The sequence below is a fragment of the Leptodactylus fuscus genome, chromosome 3, assembly GCF_031893055.1.
Source record: "Leptodactylus fuscus isolate aLepFus1 chromosome 3, aLepFus1.hap2, whole genome shotgun sequence".
Taxonomy (NCBI): Eukaryota; Metazoa; Chordata; class Amphibia; order Anura; family Leptodactylidae; genus Leptodactylus; species Leptodactylus fuscus.
The window spans coordinates 21,847,132-21,871,870 of NC_134267.1; the positions used below are offsets into that span (position 1 = coordinate 21,847,132).

Below are 24,739 nucleotides of genomic sequence, written 5' to 3' on the forward strand. Positions count from 1 at the left end.
TCAGTGGTCATGTGAGGTTGAAGACTTCTAGCATCCAGGCACCGGCGCGAGCCCGACCGGACAGAGTCAGAGTGGAGACCGTATCACTCTTGGAAGACTTGGTATATTCATACATTACATACACTGTGATACCCTGTGGGGGCGCTGTAGGTAAACTCACCACTTGCTTCCAGATTCCTCCATAGACTATAGCCAACTACTAAGTTTTACATAGGAATTTCTATGATCAACTTATTTTGGGGTAACCTTTCTTACATCTCTGGTTGTAAAGATGTAGCAGAGGAGGAGGCGTCCTGTACCGCCCATCCAGTATAGCGTTCACGTAATCCTTATACGTCTTCCATGCCGTTCCTCGAGACCTCGGCTTTATATAACAAATAATTACAATTCCATACGTCCTCTGAATATTCTCCACAGATTGTTCGCTGCCATCCAGGATAAAACCGGTCGTAAAAAAGTGCGAGCGGAACAACCACATAATTTCATATACTCCGAGTCTGGAGTCTGAGGATCTAGAGCCGTGTGGGGGAACCATCTGGGAAATGTGTTGTATAAAGGGACACGAGAGGCCAAATCTCTCAATAATCCGACAGGAGTCAGGCCGAGAAGATAGTCAAAGGAGAGTGGACATCTGACGGTGCTTGCCGAGAGCCAGGATACCATGACAAAACAACACATGTAATAGTGTACCTACCTATAGACCTAGGTCATGTCCTAATAATGGTACAGTATGCTAGGAAAGAGTCTACTGGGGACAATTCCTTGTCAGCAAGATGATCATAGGATATCTCAAAAATAGCTACAAATTGTGGAAGAACTTGGCAGTAAGAGTTTCATTTCGCTGCAGTGCCTCCGCAGGTTAAATTAAGTATTACACCATTATCATTAAAATCAACAGGCTGTTCTTGTAAGACATGGACATGTCGGGTCCTCCAGGGTGAGGGACTCGCTTTTTAGCCACTCTCTAGTCTAGCTAATAGCTGAGGATCAGAACAGACTCTTTCAAGTGAGCCAGAGGTGTCCCGAATTATTGCTCGTTCTTATTTGCACACATGGTCCACTCTATTGGCTTGGATTTGCCCCAAGGATAAAAACTCTTTAAAGGGATCCTATCATTAAAACGGATTTTTTTCTGCCTACCACGTAGGAATAGCCTACGAATAGCCTTCTCTTTAGATTTCTTCTCTGTGCCGCCGTTCGGTATATAATCCGGTTTTCGTTGGTATGGAAATGAGTTCTCTCGCAGCACTGGGGGCGGGCCTCAGCACTCAAACAGCACTGGGGGCATCCCCAATGCTGTGAGAGAACTCTCCGGCTCCACCTCCATCTTCTTTAGGAACGGGTCTTCTTCCAGCGGTGGCTTCAAACTTCTAGGCCTCGGGCAAAGCCGACTGCGCATGCCCATCGGCCACAAGAAAATGGCCGCTTACACCGCATTGTAAGCGGCCATTTTCTTGTGGCCGACAGACATGTGCAGTCGTCTGCCCGAGGCCTAGAAGCCTTTCTTAAGGCTATTTCTACGTGGTAGGCAGAAAAAAAATTCAGTTTTAATGATAGGATCCCTTTAAGGCTATGTTCACATCTGTGCCCGGTGGCTGGTTAGCGCAGATCCGACAAAAATTTGCCAGATGAAGTCCAAACTTTATCGTCAGGTTAAAAATAGACTTCACTGTCTGTTCCATTTTGGACCTCGGCAGACCAGCGGAACAGAAACGAAAGTGCAGATGTGAACGCAGTGTAAAGGGGAATGTCAATAAAAAAATTTTTTTAAAAAAAATCGCAGCCTAGGCCTCTAACTTTCCCAAGCCTTTCCCTTCGTTGCTCTCTCCATTCATATATACACAGGCGTCAGACATACAGCGGTCACAATCCACTTTTCTCCAGAACCAGCAGAATTCTGGAGGCAGCTTTAGATGTGAATGGAGAAATAAAGACCATGAATGAACGGCAAAGTATTTATCAAGTTATTCAACGTTTCATTTCAAAAGGAATAAAATCTCACGACATATGGAGGACTCACAGCCACAGGAAATAGAAAAAATATTGAATTCTTATGTAAATGTCCTTTACATTAACTCAATATGGCGCCCACAGCTGGAGACGTCTGACAGTGATTTTCTTTATAAGATACCGTGACAATATATAACCCGCAGTTACGTAACAGTCTGTATTCAGCTCCTAATATACAGCCCAGAGAGTAGCTATGGGCACAGCCTCATCTTATGTTATACAGATGCCTCGTGTAAGTGATATATGCAATACGCCAAGTATTTCCTGGTGACATCAGAGAGGACGACCACACACAGCGCGCACCTCCGACATGCAGTATGTGTGCAGATATACACGGCAATAAGGATGTATATATTGATGGATGGTGATGACAACACCGCTGCATGTGGAGCGATATCTCAGCCGTACATTATTATATTTGAAAAGAATCCTAAAAATGCTGCAATTCCCACTCTTGCCACTAAGCCTAATATAGTTTGTGAGATGGATCCTGGGCCATAGACACAATGTTCTGGAGCAGACCCTATGGGAGAATTTTCTAGGCCTGCTCTGTGACCTGTGTAGAAAGGGGAGTAGATAAGATGTGACATAACCTACTGTGACTGATGGATTCTGTGTCTTATCTACCTATACATGATAGCGGTGATCATCAGTGTGCTGTAAGTGAGGTGACTGCTGCAAAGATATTGATGGAAAACAGGAAGTATATTTTTTGGCTTAGTGGACAGAGTCAGTACTGCAAGATACAAAATAGGTATAATCATCTACAATAAACGTGATTAGGCAATTTTCTAGCGACACATTCCCTTTAAGGGAACGCTTTGGAATTCCGAGAACAGCCAAGGAGAAACATGAAGGGTTCCTTACCGGTGGACATAGTGTAGCTGGTGGACAGAGTCAATAGCCATGACCATTTCGGCCAAGTAGAAACGCGCCATGTCCTCCGGTAACCGATCCTCAAACTTACTGAGCAGAGTGAGAAGGTCCCCGCCAACATAATAATCCATAACCAGGTACTGGAGGGGGAGAGGAGAAAATCATGAGACAACAAAAACATTCTCCAGGTCGGTGCAATGCTGTAATATGTTGTAGGGTTATCTATAACTCCAGTCACAGCCAGAGCTGCAATCACAATTCTGCTATCCGGAAGTTCCCATTCTTTATTGCATCCCCTGCTGGTTCAGTCTCTGCTTTGGTATATGGAGCAACCTTCAGCGCTGCAGCCATTGCGGAACAACTACTCCCAGCATGCACACTGGTTCTGCTCCTCTTGGATTTCCCATAGAATTGAATGATGCATGCTGGGAGTTGTAGTCCCACAACAGCTGGAGTGCTGAAGACTGGTATTAGATATAGGGGGAAGAAGCAATGGCTGCATTAGGCAAACCTTCCATTTTGCATTTGCACCAGTATAAATCTCCCCAGTACTGCATCTCCCACAATGCAAAGCAGCGAGGAGCAGTGCACTCTGGGAGTGGGACTATAAAGGATCGGTGCAAGCACATTACAAATGCATTGAGTGACGGCTCCAGGATATAAATGGACGGTGACGGCGTCTTTAATATAACATTTAATATAATATATATTCTGGGAGCGAGGCCCGGCACAGATTCGAGTTTCCGATATTTTTCCATCTTTCGCCGCAGATCTCGCTGTGTTAACACTCTGGCCACATTTCGGTTTTCATTAGTTCTGTTTAAGTTGTTTTCATAGGGATTTAGGAAGGATTTAGGGCACTTACATCAGTATTAGGGGACACCTCTATGACTTAAGCAGCTGTGAATTCCCGCCGAGGCCGAGACCCTCATAGAGACTTGTGCCGGCCCCTCACCACTGACTGCTTCATGGAATACTAAAGACATGGCTGCAGTCAGGATACAACATGTCAGACTTTATGGGAATGTCACAGTCCTGGGCGCACGACCCCACAATCAAATGTTTATGGCCTATCCTAAGGATTGGGCGAAGAAAAACATAGCTCACGGACAATAATTGAAAAGCATAAAGTTATGTAATAAACTCAACTATGGCCAGAACTCCCACGGATATATCCTATGAAGGCAAATTGTCGGTATGTCTCCATAGTGCCCTAGTCCTGTACCAATGGGGCTACAAAAGACATAAGCCAGGAGGCCAGCATGAAGGATGGCAGCGAGTCTGTGCAATACGCTCCACGCTACTGTGAGACTAGAAAAACAAATAACTGCATCTCCCGCTATATAATGCAGCAGAGCAGCGACACCGAGGCTGTAATAAGGACTTCACCAAGGCGCTGACATGGTATATGCCCTGCCATAGGTACAAGCAACTGATAGAATACACCAATATTATCTCACCAAGTAGTTGTCATCCTGGAAGGCATAGTGCAGGGTAGTGATCCACTGGCTGTCACCGTACACCAACACGTCCCGCTCTTCTCGAAAACAGGCTGTCTGAGGGGCAGAAAGAGGCAGAGTCAAAGAGCGGTCATAAGAGACAGCAAGAAACACAAAATATCAATCATTCTCACCCACAGACTCTACAGCTACTGGTGCAGTCACTGTGTACATACATTACATTACTTATCCTGTACTGAGCCTGAGTTACATCCTGTATTATACTCCAGAGCTGCGCTCACTATTCTGCTGGTGCAGTCACTGTGTACATACATTACATTACTTATCCTGTATTATACTCCAGAGCTGCGCTCACTATTCTGCTGGTACAGTCACTGTGTACATACATTACATTACTTATCCTGTATTATACTCCAGAGCTGCGCTCACTATTCTGCTGGTACAGTTACTATGTACATACATTACATTGCTTAATATTTTCAACAGCAAGCAACAGAACTTAGAATACAGCTCTGACTGCTCAGTTATATCTTTAACAATTTCAATGTGTTTCCACCCATTTCCCATATATTTCACGCACATTCTGCAGGAATTTTCATGGTGGTGTCTATAACCTCTGGTAACATTCCTGCCCGGTGCTCACAATTTCCACATATACAGCTGACGCTACATGCACACTTAGTCATGCAGAATTTTTCTGGTCGCTGTTATGTTCGCTTCTCCATAGAAATTGATATTGTGTGTTATAACTAAGTAGATCCATCTGGACTGCACCAGACTGAGCCCCGAGTCAAAAATGTTATACCTCACCTGAGAACATAAAAGCTGTGCTGTAAAGCAAATGACTAAATGCTGTTAACAAAGCAGGGGAGAAGCTCAGACAAGATGGCCGCCCCCATAACCATGGACAGAAAATACAATAAAATGAATTTACAATTAAAAAACAAAAACAGATCAGAAGAAGGTGAGATTTAGATTTAAAAAATAAAACAAAAAAAATTGTCAAAACATCCCCTTTAAGAAGTCTTGGCTTTTGGATGATGTGAAAGTGACAGGAGAAATTACAAAATGTGTAAGGATTGAAGGGGAAAAAGAAGCAACCAGCAAAAAGATGGACGCACACAATCATAAACAATTCCGTTTCCTTAGAATTTCACTTTTCCGAAAACAGAAAATTTCTCAAACGCCGACCGCGGCCAGAACACTTGTGTACCGAAAGAAGGAAAAGTACAAGAGCGCCTGGAATGTCTACAGGAACTCTTAACCTCTCTGCTGAGAGCAGCTACATTTCTACAAGGTTGTTCTTGGCAAAACCGTCCGTAATGGGGACAAGCGGGGAAGAGGAATTTTTGTTTAGTATCCTGAAGAAGCAAAAGGTTTATTTTACTTTGAGAGCCACGATGTAAATACGGCCAAGATAAATGTGTTATGGCCAGAAAAATGGAACTTGTGAAACGCCGCGGGGGTGTAAAACTACCATAAAGTGCAAGTAAACAAGAGCATACTGCATACAACCTGTACATAGCACAGATGTAAATTACAAGAAAACTGCCCCCTATCTATAAGAATATAACTACTATAATACTGCTCCTATGTACAAGAATATAACTACTATAATACTACTCCTATGTACAAGAATATAACTACTATAATACTGCTCCTATGTACAAGAATATAACTACTATAATACTACTCCTATGTACAAGAATATAACTACTATAATACTACTCCTATGTACAAGAATATAACTACTATAATACTGCTCCTATGTACAAGAATATAACTACTATAATACTACTCCTATGTACAAGAATATAACTACTATAATACTGCTCCTATGTACAAGAATATAACTACTATAATACTACTCCTATGTACAAGAATATAACTACTATAATACTGCTCCTATGTACAGGAATATAACTACTATAATACTGCTCCTAGGTACAAGAATATAACTACTATAATACTACTCCAATGTACAAGGATATAACTACTATAATACTGCTCCTATGTACAAGAATATAACTACCGTAATACTGCTCCTATGTACAAGAACATAACTACTATAATACTACCCCTATGTACAAGAATATAACTACTATAATACTGCTCCTATGTACAAGAATATAACTACTATAATACTACCCCTATGTACAAGAATATAACTACAATAATACTACTCCTATGTACAAGAATATAACTACTATAATACTGCTCCTATGTACAAGAATATAACTACTATAATACTGCTCCTATGTACAAGAATATAACTACTATAATACTGTTCCTATTTACAAGAATATAACTACTATAATACTGCTCCTATGTACAAGAATATAACTACTATAATACTGCCCCCTATGTACAAGACTATAACTACTATAATACTACTCCTATGTACAAGAATATAACTACTATAATACTGCTCCTATGTACAAGAATATAACTACTATAATACTACCTCCTATGTACAAGAATATAACTACTATAATACTGCTCCTATGTACAAGAATATAACTACTATAATACTATTCCTATGTATAAAAATATAACTAATATAATACTGCTCCTATGTACAACAATATAACTACTATAATACTACCCCTATGTACAAGAATATAACTACTATAATACTGCTCCTATGTACAAGAATATAACTACTATAATACTGCTCCTATGTACAAGAATATAACTACTATAATACTACTCCTATGTACAAGAATATAACTACTATAATACTACTCCTATGTACAAGAATATAACTACTATAATACTACTCCTATGTACAAGAATATAACTACTATAATACTGCTCCTATGATCAAATTTCAGTAAAGCCCGTCACAGACAGACTGATCAATAAAAAAAGCAAAATCAGAGAGTCTTATGTAGCTTAGTATTCTAGCAGATTTATATGCTATGCAGGATTTGTGGAAAGCTGGGTTGTATCTCCTATAGCTGTAGACTACTGTGATGCCGCTTACTTTCAGATAATCAATAGATCAGACAGAGGGCTGGAAGGGATTAGGAGACCACCGGTGACCCCTCCCTATACTTGCTCACCCACCCATTCTATAATATGGACCCCGATGTCCAGGACATTTTCATTCCAGGAAGACGTCTTGGACTTTTCTCGTCCTTTTGCTGCCATGGAGAATTCTGTTTATTAAATATTTTACCCTGGGAATGAAGTTCAGAGAACGTTTTCCTGGCGTCGCTCAATTTCCCCAAGGTCTTCTGAAGACATCAATCCTAGGACACCTGTGGCTGCAAAGCAGTCGTGGAACTACAAGTCTAAGCAAGCCGGGACTATATACTACTGCCACAGATGTATCAGATACATCTTATAATACACATTCACATCAAGGTGGTGCAGAGAGCTCAGGAAATCTGGAACTTTTGGTTCATGAATAGAATACTAAAATTATAGTGAGGACTGACACCTACTCAAGCATAGTGTTTGGAGAAAGAATTGGGGTATAGAATATTGTATAACAATAAGATTTATACGATGGGTGGGACATAAGTCTCTGTTCATCCTGCTCTTCCTGGTTCATGAAAATTGCACGAAAAATTGCAGTGAAGTCATCTTTAAACAAACCTAATACAAAGAATGCAGATTTATAGGCTTATAGGGTGAGATACAGATTTCTGCTTATCCCATTCTTCATGTTTCAGGAATAGAATACATAAACTGCGGTAAACACTGACACCTATACAGGCAGAGTTATTAAGGATGAACAGCGCAATATAATTTTGCAAACAATGTAGATTTAAAGGTCACTCCCTTATGTGTTGGATACTTGCAGGACTATGTCCACTGAAAAGAATAACAAAAACAACGGTCAGGACTGACACCTACTCAGGCCAAGCTATTGCAAACTGTGGTCACTACGTGTACAGAGGCCCAGACACAATGTGTCACTGGCAGTGAAAGGGTGCAAGATACGGTAATAAAAAATCTCCAAAATGTCTGTATTCAGCTAATCTGCGCCACAACCCCCTATAACTATAAATAGACACCAGATGATTCCAGAAGCCAAATACTCTCCCGTCATATAGAGAGGAACTGGAGGAATATTCGTGCAGTTGCCGCTACCCCCGGGGGGTGTGTGATGGAAAAGTCTGTCATATGGTATTATATTACACTATAATGAGACTGACCCTCACCGCATACACCCCAGATAGCTGGCGGACAACAGAGAATCAATGTACATAAGAACAGTATTATAATAGTTATATTCTTGTACATAGTAGTATTATAGTAGTTATATTCTTGTACATAGGAGCAGTATTATAGTAGTTATATTCTTGTACATAGGAGCAGTATTATAGTAGTTATATTCTTGTACATAGGAGCAGTATTATAGTAGTTATATTCTTGTACATAGGAGCAGTATTATAGTAGTTATATTCTTGTACATAGGAGCAGTATTATAGTAGTTATATTCTTGTACATAGGAGCAGTATTATAGTAGTTATATTCTTGTACATAGGAGTAGTATTATAGTAGTTATATTCTTGTACATAGGAGGTAGTATTATAGTAGTTATATTCTTGTACATAGGTGTAGTATTATAGTAGTTATATTCTTGTACATAGGAGCAGTATTATAATAGTTATATTCTTGTACATAGTAGTATTATAGTAGTTATATTCTTGTACATAGGAGCAGTATTATAGTAGTTATATTCTTGTACATATGAGTAGTATTATAGTAGTTATATTCTTGTACATAGGAGGTAGTATTATAGTAGTTATATTCTTGTACATAGGAGCAGTATTATAGTAGTTATATTCTTGTACATAGGAGTAGTATTATAGTAGTTATATTCTTGTACATAGGAGCAGTATTACAGTAGTTATATTCTTGTACATAGGAGTAGTATTATAGTAGTTATATTCTTGTACATAGGAGCAGTATTATAGTAGTTATATTCTTGTACATAGGAGCAGTATTATAGTAGTTATATTCTTGTACATAGGAGGTAGTATTATAGTAGTTATATTCTTGTACATAGGAGTAGTATTATAGTAGTTATATTCTTGTACATAGGAGTAGTATTATAGTAGTTATATTCTTGTACATAGGAGCAGTATTACAGTAGTTATATTCTTGTACATAGGAGGTAGTATTATAGTAGTTATATTCTTGTACATAGGAGCAGTATTATAGTAGTTATATTCTTGTACATAGGAGCAGTATTATAGTAGTTATATTCTTGTACATAGGAGCAGTAGTATAGCAGCTATATTCTTGTACATAGGGGTAGTATTATAGTAGTTATATTCTTGTACACAGGAGTAGTATTATAGTAGTTATATTCTTGTACATAGGCGTAGTATTATAGTAGTTATATTCTTGTACATAGGAGCAGTATTATAGCAGTTATATTCTTGTACATAGGGGGCAGTATTATAGTAGTTATATTCTTGTACATAGGAGTAGTATTATAGTAGTTATATTCTTGTACATAGGAGTAGTATTATAGTAGTTATATTCTTGTACATAGGGGGCGGTATTATAGTAGTTATATTCTTGTACATAGGAGCAGTATTATAGTAGTTATATTCTTGTACATAGGAGCAGTATTATAGTAGTTATATTCTTGTACATAGGAGTAGTATTATAGTAGTTATATTCTTGTACATAGGAGTAGTATTATAGTAGTTATATTCTTGTACATAGGAGTAGTATTATAGTAGTTATATTCTTGTACATAGGGGGCGGTATTATAGTAGTTATATTCTTGTACATAGGAGCAGTATTATAGTAGTTATATTCTTGTACATAGGAGCAGTATTATAGTAGTTATATTCTTGTACATAGGAGTAGTATTATAGTAGTTATATTCTTGTATGTGAAGATAAATATATTTATTCTATCACCAACACTACTTTTTCCCTATACACATGCATATATACAGTACACATACTCAGTAGGTATACAGTGCTCCGTCACTTGCTCTGTGTATTGACCCCCCCTGCTCACCACTCTCTTACATACACAGTATAGTTTCGGTAGTTTCTCAGTTTACATTGAGGTTACATTTGGGGACATATAATGGAGATGTCAGTCATTTGCAATCATGCAGAACATTCCAGCACAGATTACTGATAGTTGCTGTACATATAACAGCCCACACACAGCTCATTACCTGTGGTCAGGAATAATTCGGTATAACCGCACACCCCTGGTTATTATTCTTAGATATAAATGGCAGCTATAACCCACAGGGGCTCAGATTGTAATGATTGAGGGGAGGAGGGGGGGATGGAGCTGCTAATAACAATCACAAATATATATGAATGCTCTTAAGTTTCGTGGAAAATCTAGAATTATATTGTACACTGTATATAACAAAGTAGATGGTGATTTAGGACACCTGGAAAGCTGGGTGACATTCTTCATACCTCCAACCATACTGGCGGTAACATGATTTTCTTAAAAACAGGTAATCAATAGATAGAATTTTTACTGGGAACTCAAGGGTTTACGTATGTAGTTCATCAGGAAGCTCACAGAGAGGAAATCCTGGCAGCCATATTTGCTCACATGATCACCTATCACGATCGCTGTGGAGTCAGAGTTGTGTTATCTGTGGACAGGCGTGGTGCTGTTTTTGGAAAACTGTTTTTGCAATTCTGGACACCTCCCTGGGTTTTTCAAGGCTAAACAACTGAAGACCTGACATTAGGATAGTTCATCAATAAAAGATGATCAAGGGTTCGATACCCAGGTTCTCGGCTGCAGTACTCACGTAAGCGCAGCAGGCTCTTCAATACTTACCAATCATAGCACCATATTCATTTCTATCTTCTTCAGGAGCGGCCTCTCTGCGCGTCTTCTTCCGGAGCTGGGTTCAAACTTCTAGGCCTCGGGCAGAGCCGACTGCGCATGCCCGCGGCCACAAGAAAAATGGCTGCTTACACAGTAAGTTGTTGTAAGCGGCCATTTTCTTGTGGCTTGTGGGCATGCGCAGTCGGCTCTGCCCGAGGCCTAGAAGTTTGAACCCAGCTCCGGAAGAAGACAAACAGAGAGGTTGTTCCTGAATAAGATGGAGGAGGCGCTGGAGAGTTCTCTTGCAGTATTGGGGACGCCCCCAGTGCTGTTTGAACGCTGAGGACCGCCCCCAGTGCTGCGGGAGAACTCATTTGCATACAGACGAAAAACGGGATTTCTACCGAACGGTGGCGCGGAGAAGACCTCTAAAGGTAGGAGAAGAATAGCCTTTCTTAAGGCTATTTCTACGTGTGATCGAGGAAAAAATGTGATTTTAATGATAGGATCCCTTTAAGGGTTCACAAGGTAGAATTTGGTGCTGCTTCTGAATTGAGTTTTGTCTCAAAAATTGCTCCAAATTTGTCCCTTAATCTGACTTCTAAGGTTTATAACAGGAGGCCACGACAGAAGAAGAAAGATGTAGAAATAAGCATCCTGCTCGATTGTGTCACAGAAACTGCAATGGGGCCATGTGACCGATAAAAGTGACAGCACATGTCTGTGACGTGGAGAGGAACGTAGCTGCCTCTTTAAAAAGCTGATCCTTAGGGGGTCCCGGGGTTTGGACCCCCACAGATCTTTAAATGATGGCCTATTCTATGGATAGATCATCAATTGGAAAGTCCTAGAAAACCCGTTTAGGCTAAGGCTCCAAGTAGCGTACTCGAGCATAGAAACACAGTGGCAAAAATCGCGGCAGCAACACCACTTGGGGCCCCAGCCTTAAAGGGAACTTGTAAGGTCATTTTAGGATCCCCGTCCACCCTAGTGTAGCACATTATAATCATGTCCCCAAATCCCAATCGTATCTACTTCCATGATTAGACTGAATTTTTAAAGAATAATTTCCAGACTAAACAATCAATACCAAAAAAAAAAAAGGCAGAAAACCTTCATGGAAAGTGAATCCAGAGCCCACCGAGCCCAATGTTTCCCCTTGAAATCGAGATTTCTAGTGAAAGTCATCTATTACAGAGAGGCCGACACGTGGGCGTCTACACCGCCCTGCAGATTTTAGGGGCCATATATAGCAAGGCCATAAATTCCTACTATAAACACCGGCCGCTGTATCCTGGGAACGTCATAATATTGAAGTGTCAGAAGAGCAAAATAAAGCTGGATTTGGACATGATACTTAACCTGTGACAGGGCAGCCACCGACAGGCCGGGATTATTGGGAAAAACAAGGGATCTGACAACATCAGCACAGTAATACTAAAGAGTCTGACACCAGCCGGAGAATAACCTTAACTCCTTAATGACCAGAAGTATACAAGAGGTATTCTCTCCTCAAAGCATAAAGGTGTACTGAGCTCTTTGGTGCAATGAGAGTGCAGCCATTGCTGCAAAGAGCTAATTTGCATATTGGACAGGGCTGGGGTGATATGCTGGTTCTGGTGACAGTAACCTATCTATCTGCAGGGCTGGGGTGATATTCTGGTTCTGGTGACACTAACCTATCTATCTGCAGGGCTGGGGTGATATGTTGGCTCTGGTGATACTAACCTATCTATCTGCAGGGCTGGGGTGATATGTTTGTTGTGGTGACACTAACCTATCTATCTGCAGGGCTGGGGTGATATGCTGGTTCTGGTGACAGTAACCTATCTATCTGCAGTGCTGGGGTGATATTCTGGTTCTGGTGACACTAACCTATCTATCTGCAGGACTGGGGTGATATGCTGGTTCTGGTGACAGTAACCTATCTATCTGCAGGGCTGGGGTGATATGCTGGTTCTGGTGACACTAACCTATCTATCTGCAGGGCTGGGGTGATATGCTGGGTCTGGTGACAGTAACCTATCTATCTGCAGGGCTGAGGTGATATGCTGGGTCTGGTGACACTAACCTATCTATCTGCAGGACTGGGGTGATATGCTGGTTCTGGTGACAGTAACCTATCTATCTGCAGGACTGGGGTGATATGCTGGGGTCTGGTGACACTAACCTATCTATCTGCAGGACTGGGGTGATATGCTGGGGTCTGGTGACACTAACCTATCTATCTGCAGGACTGGGGTGATATGCTGGGGTCTGGTGACACTAACCTATCTATCTGCAGGGCTGGGGTGATATACTGGTTCTGGTGACAGTAACCTATCTATCTGCAGGGTTGGGGTGATATGCTGGGTCTGGTGACACTAACCTATCTATCTGCAGGGCTGGGATGATATGCTGGTTCTGGTGACACAACCTATCTATCTGCAGGGCTGAGGTGATACACTGGGATCTGGGGTCACACTCCCTTTAAGGTTAGGTATTAGACGCCCCGCCCTCTCTCACCTCTGCTCTTTTCAGCATCTCCCATTTATTCAGTATCTTCATGGCAAACACTTTATCCGTATTTTTTAGTTTCACCACGGCGACCTGCGAAGAATAAGAAGAGAAGTCAGTGCCCGATGTTAAGCTCGCTGTACACAGGGGGTCATTCGCTTATACAGAAGGGTGATTTTTGCACAGCTGTCCTGTGAGATTTTGTCAGTCAGATCACACCTGAATAAGATGTCAGTGTTTTTGGTTAAAGGGGTTGTCCATTCTGCGTACAGATCATCTGCTCTGGCAGCCGCCTCTGGGTGCTGGGACGGGCGGTGCATGCATTGCTGCTTCTATACAAGTAACACGAGTAGCGTTGCAGTTCACCAGATCCACCACTATTGAGTGTATGGGGCTGCTGAGTCACTCCTGTTACTTGAATAGGAGCAGTGCGCCATGTGCTGCCAGTACACTGGCATCTGGAGGCTGCTAGAACAAATCGTGTGCGCAGGGTGCGGGCCAACAGGTCACACACTGATGGCCTATCCACAGGGTAGAAAATTCGTTTTTGGGCTGGAAAAACCTTTGTCCTTGACTCTCATAAAGTGAAAGTACAGTTACAATAAAAACATCTCATGGCTTCCCCTGGAAATCAATGAAAATCCCCAGATATGAAGGTTCGATTCCGTTCTGGCACAGATAGAATTTTTTTCTCTAGCCTCCATCTTTCTTAAGCAATCAATGTAGTCAGTTTTGATCACTGATATAACTAGACTCCCTATTAGCAAGTGGGTGGTATCAGGGAGGAGAAGGAAAAGGGGTGTGACTCAGAGCTCCAATCAGAGGAGGACAGTGTCAGAGCTCAGAATCACACCCCCTTGACTGCTCTTGCCTGACACCACCCACTGGACATTAGGGAGCTTAGTTACCATATCAGCCACCAAAATTAACTACACTGATTGCTCAGGAATGGTGGGGGCTGGAGAAAAAATTGCAACTGTGCTAGAATCACTGTAAGGGAGGCTATTAAATGATGTAACCTACCCTCATAATAAGCCACATGGACGGTATCGTTCACAGCAGAACCTTTTTCGTGGACAATTCCACAGCAAAACCCTGATGTGTGAAGATGGTCCAAGCCCCATGAGCGTTCAGGCCGTCCCCACATCTCAGTATAATCTCGTGCGTCTCTATTTTTGCAGATTTTTTTACTTTTCTTGTCAATTCTCAACCCCGTCTATGTCTACGCTGTGATCTATAGGCTATGACATGGCGGGAACATTATAGGTCATCGCATTCCAGCACTAACATATTTTTAGTAAAAGGAAGTGGGACGCTGAAAGGATTTTCCATTAATAAAGGTCTCGCTCACATCTGAAATGTTCCAAAAAAATTTTATTATAGCAAATGTAATAACTGGATGTAGACGAACGGACCGCAAATAACAACACAAATAAGACCAGAGAGGGTCTCCGGGAGGCTGCCGGCCACATCCCGCCCACTGGCAGCTACATGGTTAATGCTGTCCTAATGAGGCATCTCATTACGTGTGTCCCATTTACAGATCAGGCCGAGAAATCTTATATTATGTTTTTGAGACCGTTATTTGAAGAACTGGTTCATACAAGATCATTTCCTGAAATACTCCGTGTTGCTGTGGCTGTCGCTGCTCCTTCTACTATGTAACTCACAGCCCTTATGAGATCAGCACACTCCTCTCCTGAAATACTCTGTACTTCTGGGGACATTGATCCTTTAAGTGGGTAACTCTCGGCCTGTGACCTCCACCAAGATCAGTAGACTTCCCTCCTGAAATACTCTGTGCTTCTGGGGACATTGATCCTTTCACTATGTAGCACTCAGTCTGTGATCTCCTCTATAAGATCAGCACACTGCTCTCCTGAAATACTCTGTGCTGCTTCCACTATGTAACGTTCAGTCTATACCTCCTTTATAACATCAGCAAACTCCCCTCCTGAAATACTCTGTGCTGCAGGGGACTCCTGTTCCTTCCACTATGTAACTCTCACCCTGTGACCTCCCTATAAGATCAGCACACTCCTCTCCTGAAATACTCTGGACTGCTGGGACCCTGCTCCTTCCACTATGTAACACTCACACTGTGACTTGCTGTATAAGATCAGCACACTCCTCTCCTGAAATACTCTGGACTGCTGGGACCCTGCTCCTTCCACTATGTAACTCTCAGCCTGTGACCGCCCTATAAGAACAGAACACTCCTCTCCTGAAATACTTTGCGCTGCTGGGACCTTGTTCCTTCCACTATGTAACTCTCACCCTGTGACCTCCCTATAAGATCAGCACACTCCTCTCCTGAAATACTCTGGACTGCTGGGGACCCTGCTCCTTCCACTATGTAACTCTCAGCCTGTGACCTCCCTATAAGATCAGCACACTCCTCTCCTGAAATACTTTGCGCTGCTGGGACCTTGTTCCTTCCACTATGTAACTCTCAGTCTGTGACCTGCTGTATAAGATCAGCACACTCCTCTCCTGAAATACTTTGCACTGCTGGGACCCTGCTCCTTCCACTATGTAACTCTCAGCCTGTGACCTCCCTATAAGATCAGCACACGCCTCTCCTGAAATACTCTGTACTGCTTCCGCTATGTCATCCCCCAGTCTGTGATCTCCCATTATCTATAACCCCCAGTGACCTACAGCCCTGTGTGAATGGGGCCATATATCTGAGGGTCTTCTGTAGACGCTCCAGCATGCGGAGGCCCTCTTTACGTCGGGCTGAGTCAGAGCTGAGCAGTGCGGATGTGACGGTGAGGATCAGTCATCATCCGCCATCTGGACGCAGCTTCCCACCAGCAGCCGCTGCAAATGTAACGTCACATAATAACCCATTACTATGGACAGACTGTAAAATTAACTATATCACAGCCAGGACGACAAAGGGGGCAACTAATGTGCCCTGCGGGACCAATCCATCCAGTAATGTGTTAATTAGTCACTGTGACTCTTCATTCAGTTTGTCTCAGCTTACCCAAAATGCGAACCAACCCGAACGATATGAAGGTTATCAAATCAGCAAACTTTATGGTGCTGAAGGTGGTCTCAGGTTCACAGCAGCACAATGCATTTCAGGAATCCACTATCTTAACAAGAGGATGAGGTCAGTGCTGTGATGGGGGCCATGTCATAAAGTGAGGAGGGGAATGGAGACAAGCCAAAGACTGAGATTTACAAAGTGGGAGGAGCTGGGTGGCAGGAGCACAGAGTATTTCAGGAGGGGCGTGTGCTGATCTTCTTGGGGCAATGACTTGTACATTCATATGATGACGTAAGTAAGGACAGGGCTGACTGTGACAGGTGGAGAAGTATGGAAAGAAGTGCTGTGAGGCGGCAGCAGCACAGAGTATTTCAGGGAAGGCAATGGTTGATTTTGTGGGGGCAGAGACATGTCACTTGTGTAGGACAGGGATGGAGGTGCTAATGATGAACAGACGTGAGCGGAGACAAGTAGGATGTGACTATCTGGTCCTGTAAGGAGCCCGGTACCACAGCAGAACAGAGTATTTCAGGAGAAAGATGTGCTGATCGTGTGGGGGCAGTGATTTGTCCCGTCATATGATGATGCTATCAAGGACAGGGTTGTATCTGACAGGCAGTGGCTTTATGTGTAGGCGATGGCACCTAGCAGTCTAAACAATATATAAATTACCCTTTAACTGCCCACTGCTGGCAGCTACAGGGTTAATCATACGAGGATCTGCCCTTGGGGTAAATAAAACATAAAGATCCTGTAACTGGATCTGGAGGACACGACTACTGTGTGTAGCTAATACAGTATATACAGTGACAGAGAAGAGCCAGTAGGCAGGCTGAGGGGGCGGAGCAATCTGTGTCAAGCTCCTCCCACATGAGTCCTGCATAAAGTATAACACATTGTATATGGAGTGTTCCTTTAAAACTGGACAGGAGAGGATGACAGAGAATTATAGTCACAGCCAAGTTCAGGATTTAGAGGGAGAACTCCATGACATATCCTTAAAGGGATTCTACCATTAAAAACCTTTTTTTTCTCCCTAACATGTCGGAATAGCCTTAAGAAAGGCTATTCTTCTTCTATGTTTAGAGAGGTCTTCTCCGTGCCGCCATTCGGTTAAAATCCTGTTTTCCGCTGGTATGCAAATGAGTTCTTTCACAGCACTGGGGGCGGTCCCAACGCTCAAACAGCACTGGGAGCGTCCCTAATGCTACGAGAGAACTCTCTCCAGCGCCGCCTCTATCTTCTTCAGGAATGGGGTCTTCACCACGTCTTCTTCCTGGGGTTGGCTTCAAACTTCTAGGCCTCGAACCTAGGGCAAAGCCGACTGCGTATTCCCGCTGGCCACAAGAAAGCGGATATTTTCTCGTGGCCGGCGGGCATGCGCAGTCCGCTTTGCTGTAGGCCTGAGGCCTAGAAGTTTCAAGCCAACCCCTGGAAGAAGACGTGCTGAAGACCCCATTCCTGAAGAAGATGGAGGCAGCGCTGGAGAGAGTTCTCTCGTAGCATTAGGGCCGCCCCCAGTGCTGTTTGACTGTTGGGGACTGCCCCCAGTGCTGTGAGAGAACTCATTTGCATACCGGCAGAAAACAGGATTTTAATCGAAAGGCGGCACGGAGGAGATATCTAAAGGTAGAAGAAGAATAGCCTTTCTTAAGGCTATTCCGAAGTGTTAGGGAGAAAAAAAAGGTTTTTAATGGTAGAATCCCTTTAAGATGGGGCATCAATATGTGATCGGTGGGGATCTGACTATCGGCAAGACACAGATCAGCTAATTGAAGAGGTCACAGCGATCAGGTGAGCACTGCAGCCTCTTCCCCTGAGATCAACCACAGCACTGTACATTGTATAGGGGTTATGCTTCTTATTGCAGCTCAGTCCAATTCCCCCGACCGGGACAGAGCTGCCGCTGTACCATGTGACCGATGAATGTGATGTCATCAGAACAAGGTAATGGCGGAGAGGTCATCAGCACCTTAGTCTCTTCATACAGCTGATCAGAGGGGTCCTGATGTCAGACCCCTCCTCCCCCCCCCCAGTGATAAGATATTGATGACCTAAGGAGAGGTCATCAATAGAGAAGTACTGGAAAACCCCTTTAAGAAAAGGTTCGAGAAACTGATATAGTGTTACATTGTACAGTTACTATGAATCTACAAGATATCTGATAATCTGGCAGCGACCCCCCCCCCCCGATTGATGCCGGATTTATGGCATTTTATCACAGTGTTCCTCACCTCCCCAAACGCGCCTCTTCCGATCACTTTTAGAATTTCGAAGTCTTCCTTATGTAGCCTCAGCTGCTTCACTTTTTCGGCAAATGGTTTGGCTGCAGAAGACAAAAAAAACATAAGGTTATGGTACAATGTGACGGATACGGCTCCATATAGCAGGACAAGGCTGTGACAGCTCACTACAATGTATCAGTGCAGGTAAAGCTTATAGAGGATGGTCTAGTCTGGATACAACTGTAACAAACCCTCAGCTGTGAAAAGTGATATAAGACTAGTGTACTGCTCGCCCTTGTCACAGAGGACACCAAGGCTGATTCCACCGCAGACTCCGTGGCTTGAGACTCCCTGCCGATCAGTCCCATTCATCTGGGAAAGCGGAGAGAAAGTCACGACCAAAGCTTATGTCCGGTATTAGTATGCCATCATGAGTAGCCGGCGGGTGGAAAACGGCACAAAAAAAATGCCGTGATCAAGAATGTAACATGTGAACACAGCCTAAGAAAGTAGTCAAAGGGGATTAACATGGGGAAGTGCACAAGGGGATTCTACAGGAAAGTGCAAGGTAAGGAAAACTACCAACAAGTTCACACATACTGGAAGCGCCTTCTCTAGGACCCTACAGAAGGTTAGAGGGGCGACTATTAGTGGGGAGCGAGACCCTCAATATGGAACATCCTACATAGCAATAGGGATTTAGTAATATTTTATTTCTCCTGTGGTGGCGCTATATGAACACTTCATAAATATCCTCATGAGTCCAGGAAAAGTAATGTAATGTATGTACACAGTGACTGCACCAGCAGAATAGTGAGCGCAGCTCTGGAGTATAATACAGGATATATCTCAGGATCAGTACAGGATAAGTAATGTAATGTATGTACACAGTGACTGCACCAGCAGAATAGTGAGTGCAGCTCTGGAGTATAATACAGGATGTAACTCAGGATCTGTACAGGATAAGTAATGTAATGTATGTACACAGTGACTGTACCAGCAGAATAGTGAGCGCAGCTCTGGAGTATAATACAGGATATAACTCAGGATCAGTACAGGATAAGTAATGTAATGTATGTACACAGTGACTGTACCAGCAGAATAGTGAGTGCGGCTCTGGAGTATAATACAGGATGTAACTCAGGATCAGTACAGGATAAGTAATGTAATGTATGTACACAGTGACTGTACCAGCAGAATAGTGAGTGCAGCTCTGGAGTATAATACAGGATAAGTAATGTAATGTAGGTACACAGTGACTGTACCAGCAGAATAGTGAGCGCAGCTCTGGAGTATAATACAGGATGTAACTCAGGATCAGTACAGGATAAGTAATGTAATGTATGTACACAGTGACTGTACCAGCAGAATAGTGAGCGCAGCTCTGGAGTATAATACAGGATGTAACTCAGGATCAGTACAGGATAAGTAATGTAATGTATGAACACAGTGACTGTACCAGCAGAATAGTGAGCGCAGCTCTGGAGTATAATACAGGATGTAACTCAGGATCAGTACAGGATAAGTAATGTAATGTATGTACACAGTGACTGTACCAGCAGAATAGTGAGCGCAGCTCTGGAGTATAATACAGGATGTAACTCAGGATCAGTACAGGATAAGTAATGTAATGTATGAACACAGTGACTGTACCAGCAGAATAGTGAGTGCAGCTCTGGAGTATAATACAGGATATAACTCAGGATCAGTACAGGATATGTAATGTAATGTATGTACACAGTGACTGTACCAGCAGAATAGTGAGCGCAGCTCTGGAGTATAATACAGGATGTAACTCAGGATCAGTACAGGATAAGTAATGTAATGTATGTACACAGTGACTGTACCAGCAGAATAGTGAGCGCAGCTCTGGAGTATAATACAGGATGTAACTGAGGATCAGTACAGGATAAGTAATGTAATGTATGTACACAGTGACTGTACCAGCAGAATAGTGAGTGCAGCTCTGGAGTATAATACAGGATGTAACTCAGGATCAGTATAGGATAAGTAATGTAATGTATGAACACAGTGACTGTATCAGCAGAATAGTGAGTGCAGCTCTGGAGTATAATACAGGATATAACTCAGGATCAGTACAGGATATGTAATGTAATGTATGTACACAGTGACTGTACCAGCAGAATAGTGAGCGCAGCTCTGGAGTATAATACAGGATGTAACTCAGGATCAGTACAGGATAAGTAATGTAATGTATGTACACAGTGACTGTACCAGCAGAATAGTGAGTGCAGCTCTGGAGTATAATACAGGATAAGTAATGTAATGTAGGTACACAGTGACTGTACCAGCAGAATAGTGAGTGCAGCTCTGGAGTATAATACAGGATATAACTCAGGATCAGTACAGGATATGTAATGTAATGTATGTACACAGTGACTGTACCAGCAGAATAGTGAGCGCAGCTCTGGAGTATAATACAGGATGTAACTCAGGATCAGTACAGGATAAGTAATGTAATGTATGTACACAGTGACTGTACCAGCAGAATAGTGAGCGCAGCTCTGGAGTATAATACAGGATGTAACTGAGGATCAGTACAGGATAAGTAATGTAATGTATGTACACAGTGACTGTACCAGCAGAATAGTGAGTGCAGCTCTGGAGTATAATACAGGATGTAACTCAGGATCAGTATAGGATAAGTAATGTAATGTATGAACACAGTGACTGTATCAGCAGAATAGTGAGTGCAGCTCTGGAGTATAATACAGGATATAACTCAGGATCAGTACAGGATATGTAATGTAATGTATGTACACAGTGACTGTACCAGCAGAATAGTGAGCGCAGCTCTGGAGTATAATACAGGATGTAACTCAGGATCAGTACAGGATAAGTAATGTAATGTATGTACACAGTGACTGTACCAGCAGAATAGTGAGTGCAGCTCTGGAGTATAATACAGGATAAGTAATGTAATGTAGGTACACAGTGACTGTACCAGCAGAATAGTGAGCGCAGCTCTGGAGTATAATACAGGATGTAACTCAGGATCAGTACAGGATATGTAATGTATGTACACAGTGACTGTACCAGCAGAATAGTGAGCGCAGCTCTGGAGTATAATACAGGATGTAACTCAGGATCAGTACAGGATAAGTAATGTAATGTATGTACACAGTGACTGCACCAGCAGAATAGTGAGCGCAGCTCTGGAGTATAATACAGGATGTAACTCAGGATCAGTACAGGATAAGTAATGTAATGTATGTACACAGTGATTGCACCAGCAGAATAGTGAGCGCAGCTCTGGAATATAATACAGGATGTAACTCAGGATCAGTACAGGATAAGTAATGTAATGTATGTACACAGTGACTGCACCAGCAGAATAGTGAGCGCAGCTCTGGAGTATAATACAGGATATAACTCAGGATCAGTACAGGATAAGTAATGTAATGTATGTATACAGTGACTGCACCAGCAGAATAGTGAGCACAGCTCTGGAGTATAATACAGGATGTAACTCAGGATCAGTACAGGATAAGTAATGTAATGTATGTACACAGTGACTGTATCAGCAGAATAGTGAGTGCAGCTCTGGAGTATAATACAGGATAAGTAATGTAATGTAGGTACACAGTGACTGTACCAGCAGAATAGTGAGCGCAGCTCTGGAGTATAATACAGGATGTAACTCAGGATCAGTACAGGATATGTAATGTATGTACACAGTGACTGCACCAGCAGAATAGTGAGCGCAGCTCTAGTGCAGAATATAATTTCCTGCAGTTTTTAAGTGGAAAACTATGCCCGGAGAAGATCAGATACTAAGATACATTCCATAAATTATTACCCAGGGCTACAAATACAAAAAGCCTCAACAATGATAAGTATAAACCAAGACCATTCCATAAATCTAAATTTCTCCTTTCTATTTATAAGATAATCAGCCGCAGCATTCCTCGCGGACAGTCGCACGTGGAGCGAACATGGATTATACGCAGAATGGCGGGAACATTCCAGGCAGCGCTATTCCCAGGGGTCGTCCGAGCTCAGTAAACACATAAACATTCATTAGTGAGCGGACGGTCAAGATATCATCAATATCTATTTCCAGGGACGGCTCCCAGGCGATGTAAGACGCAGGATGGGCATCGTGGGAAATCTCCTGAGCATCTTGTGAGGAGGAGGAGGGTGGGGGTGAGGGCAGAGCGTGGCGGGGTGACGTGAGCAGATGCTGCAGAGCATGGCTGACTATGAATGGGGCTGAGGACATTCATTCACTTCCAATCCTGCAATGAATGAATCCGCGTCCTCCCATTGAGGGGGGGAGGGGGGAATGACAGCCTCATTATACGGGAGACGGTGAATGAGGAGACGCGGTCGGAAAGCCTCATCGCCAGCACCGGGGTGCGCAGAGCTGCAGGGATAACGTGACATCTGCTATCTCTATGGCAACAGCAGCCATTTTGTGGACGTATCACAAATTAGGTGAATGGGGCCTGCTGGCGCAGGAGAAGTGGACGTCGCAAACGGTTTTCATGGGAGCCATTTTGATGAGAGAATTTGGGGGTCATTCACTTTTATCGCTGTGAAGGAAAGCGGAGTACACTCCGTATAATTGCCACTGTATTAGTGGACACCCATCTTTCCCAGAAACTGATACACTGACCAATTCCCCTACATGGTCGGTACGTCTGGATATAGATGGCGATTTGGACCTTCGTATGGGGCAGATATAACAAACTGTCTATAAGAAAATCTGTTTCTGTTAGCAACCAATCACAGCACAGCTTTCACTTTCTTAGTAAGTGAGTGAGGCCCTTGTCTGCTTCAAAGATGCGCCAATTTTCTCTTTCTGCACCCCACTCGCCAAAGTAGGTGGAGTAAAGTGCAAGCTTTTATGTGGAGGCCGGAGCCTCTTAAAGGGGTTGTCCAGAAACTGAAAAGCAAATGATGACCTGTCCAGATTGGTCGGAGTCCGACACCCAGACACAGCACTGATCAGGTGTTTCGGCCCCCAGAAGCCTTACACTATGTACACGGCTGGAATGGGATTGGTGCGCAGTTGCAGATCCAGGCGCTACCACTACAGTGTACAGAGCTCCATACACTGTATACAGGATCCGGGTCATACACTGTAGTGGTAGCGCCTGGATCTGCAGCCCCAATCCTGTCCTCTTGAATAGCAGTAGGGTTACTTCTAGCTGTATACTTTGTATATGGCTTCCAGCAGCCGGAAGACCTGATAGTGATGCAGTGTTAGTGCTGGTCCCTGAGCAATCTGATGTGTATGACCTATCCTCAATGGGTCATCCATTACCATCAGGTCCCGGCCACCCCCTTGAAGTGTACATACAAATAACCAGGATTACCTGCCAATTTCAATGGGGAAAAATCCTCACAAGCAGCCTCCAGGTACCGGCAGCTACTTGTGGACAGGGAGCGTGTGCAGTACTCCTCCTATACATGTAATAGCCCTGTCCACTGTACTGTATGGTGGGTCTCGGGGTATTGCAGCACCGCTCCTATACATGTAATAGCCCCGTCCACTGTACTGTATGGTGGGTCTCGGGGTATTGCAGCACCGCTCCTATACATGTAATAGCCCCGTCCACTTTCTAGTGGGTATCGGGGTATTGCAGTACCCCTCCTTTACATGTAATAGCCCCGTCCACTGTACTGTATGGTGGGTCTCAGAGAATTGTAGCGCCATTCTTATAAACATAACATCGCTGTCCGCTGTACTGTATGGTGGGTCTCAGGGTATTGCAGCGCCTCTCCTATACATGTAATAGCCCCATCCATTGTACTGTCTAGTAGGTATCATGGTATTGCAGCACCGCTCCTATACATGTAATAGCCCCGTCCACTGTCTAGTGGGTCTCAGGGTATTGCAGTGCCGTTCCTATAAACATTAAAGC

General features: G+C 43.1%; 1 protein-coding gene across 5 annotated transcripts in view; it reads right to left on the minus strand.

The window, feature by feature from the left end:
* Window positions 1-24,739, minus strand: part of CDC42BPA (CDC42 binding protein kinase alpha) — a 118,462-nt gene that overhangs the window by 57,772 nt on the left and 35,951 nt on the right. For all 5 annotated transcript variants that reach the window (XM_075267212.1, XM_075267213.1, XM_075267214.1 and 2 more), the window contains exons 2-5: window positions 18,858-18,949; window positions 13,635-13,718; window positions 4,347-4,442; window positions 2,878-3,026 (exon numbers count right to left, since the gene is read on the minus strand). In XM_075267212.1, the coding sequence (XP_075123313.1) occupies window positions 2,878-3,026; window positions 4,347-4,442; window positions 13,635-13,718; window positions 18,858-18,949 (421 nt within the window). The remainder of the gene's footprint in view (window positions 1-2,877; window positions 3,027-4,346; window positions 4,443-13,634; window positions 13,719-18,857; window positions 18,950-24,739) is intronic.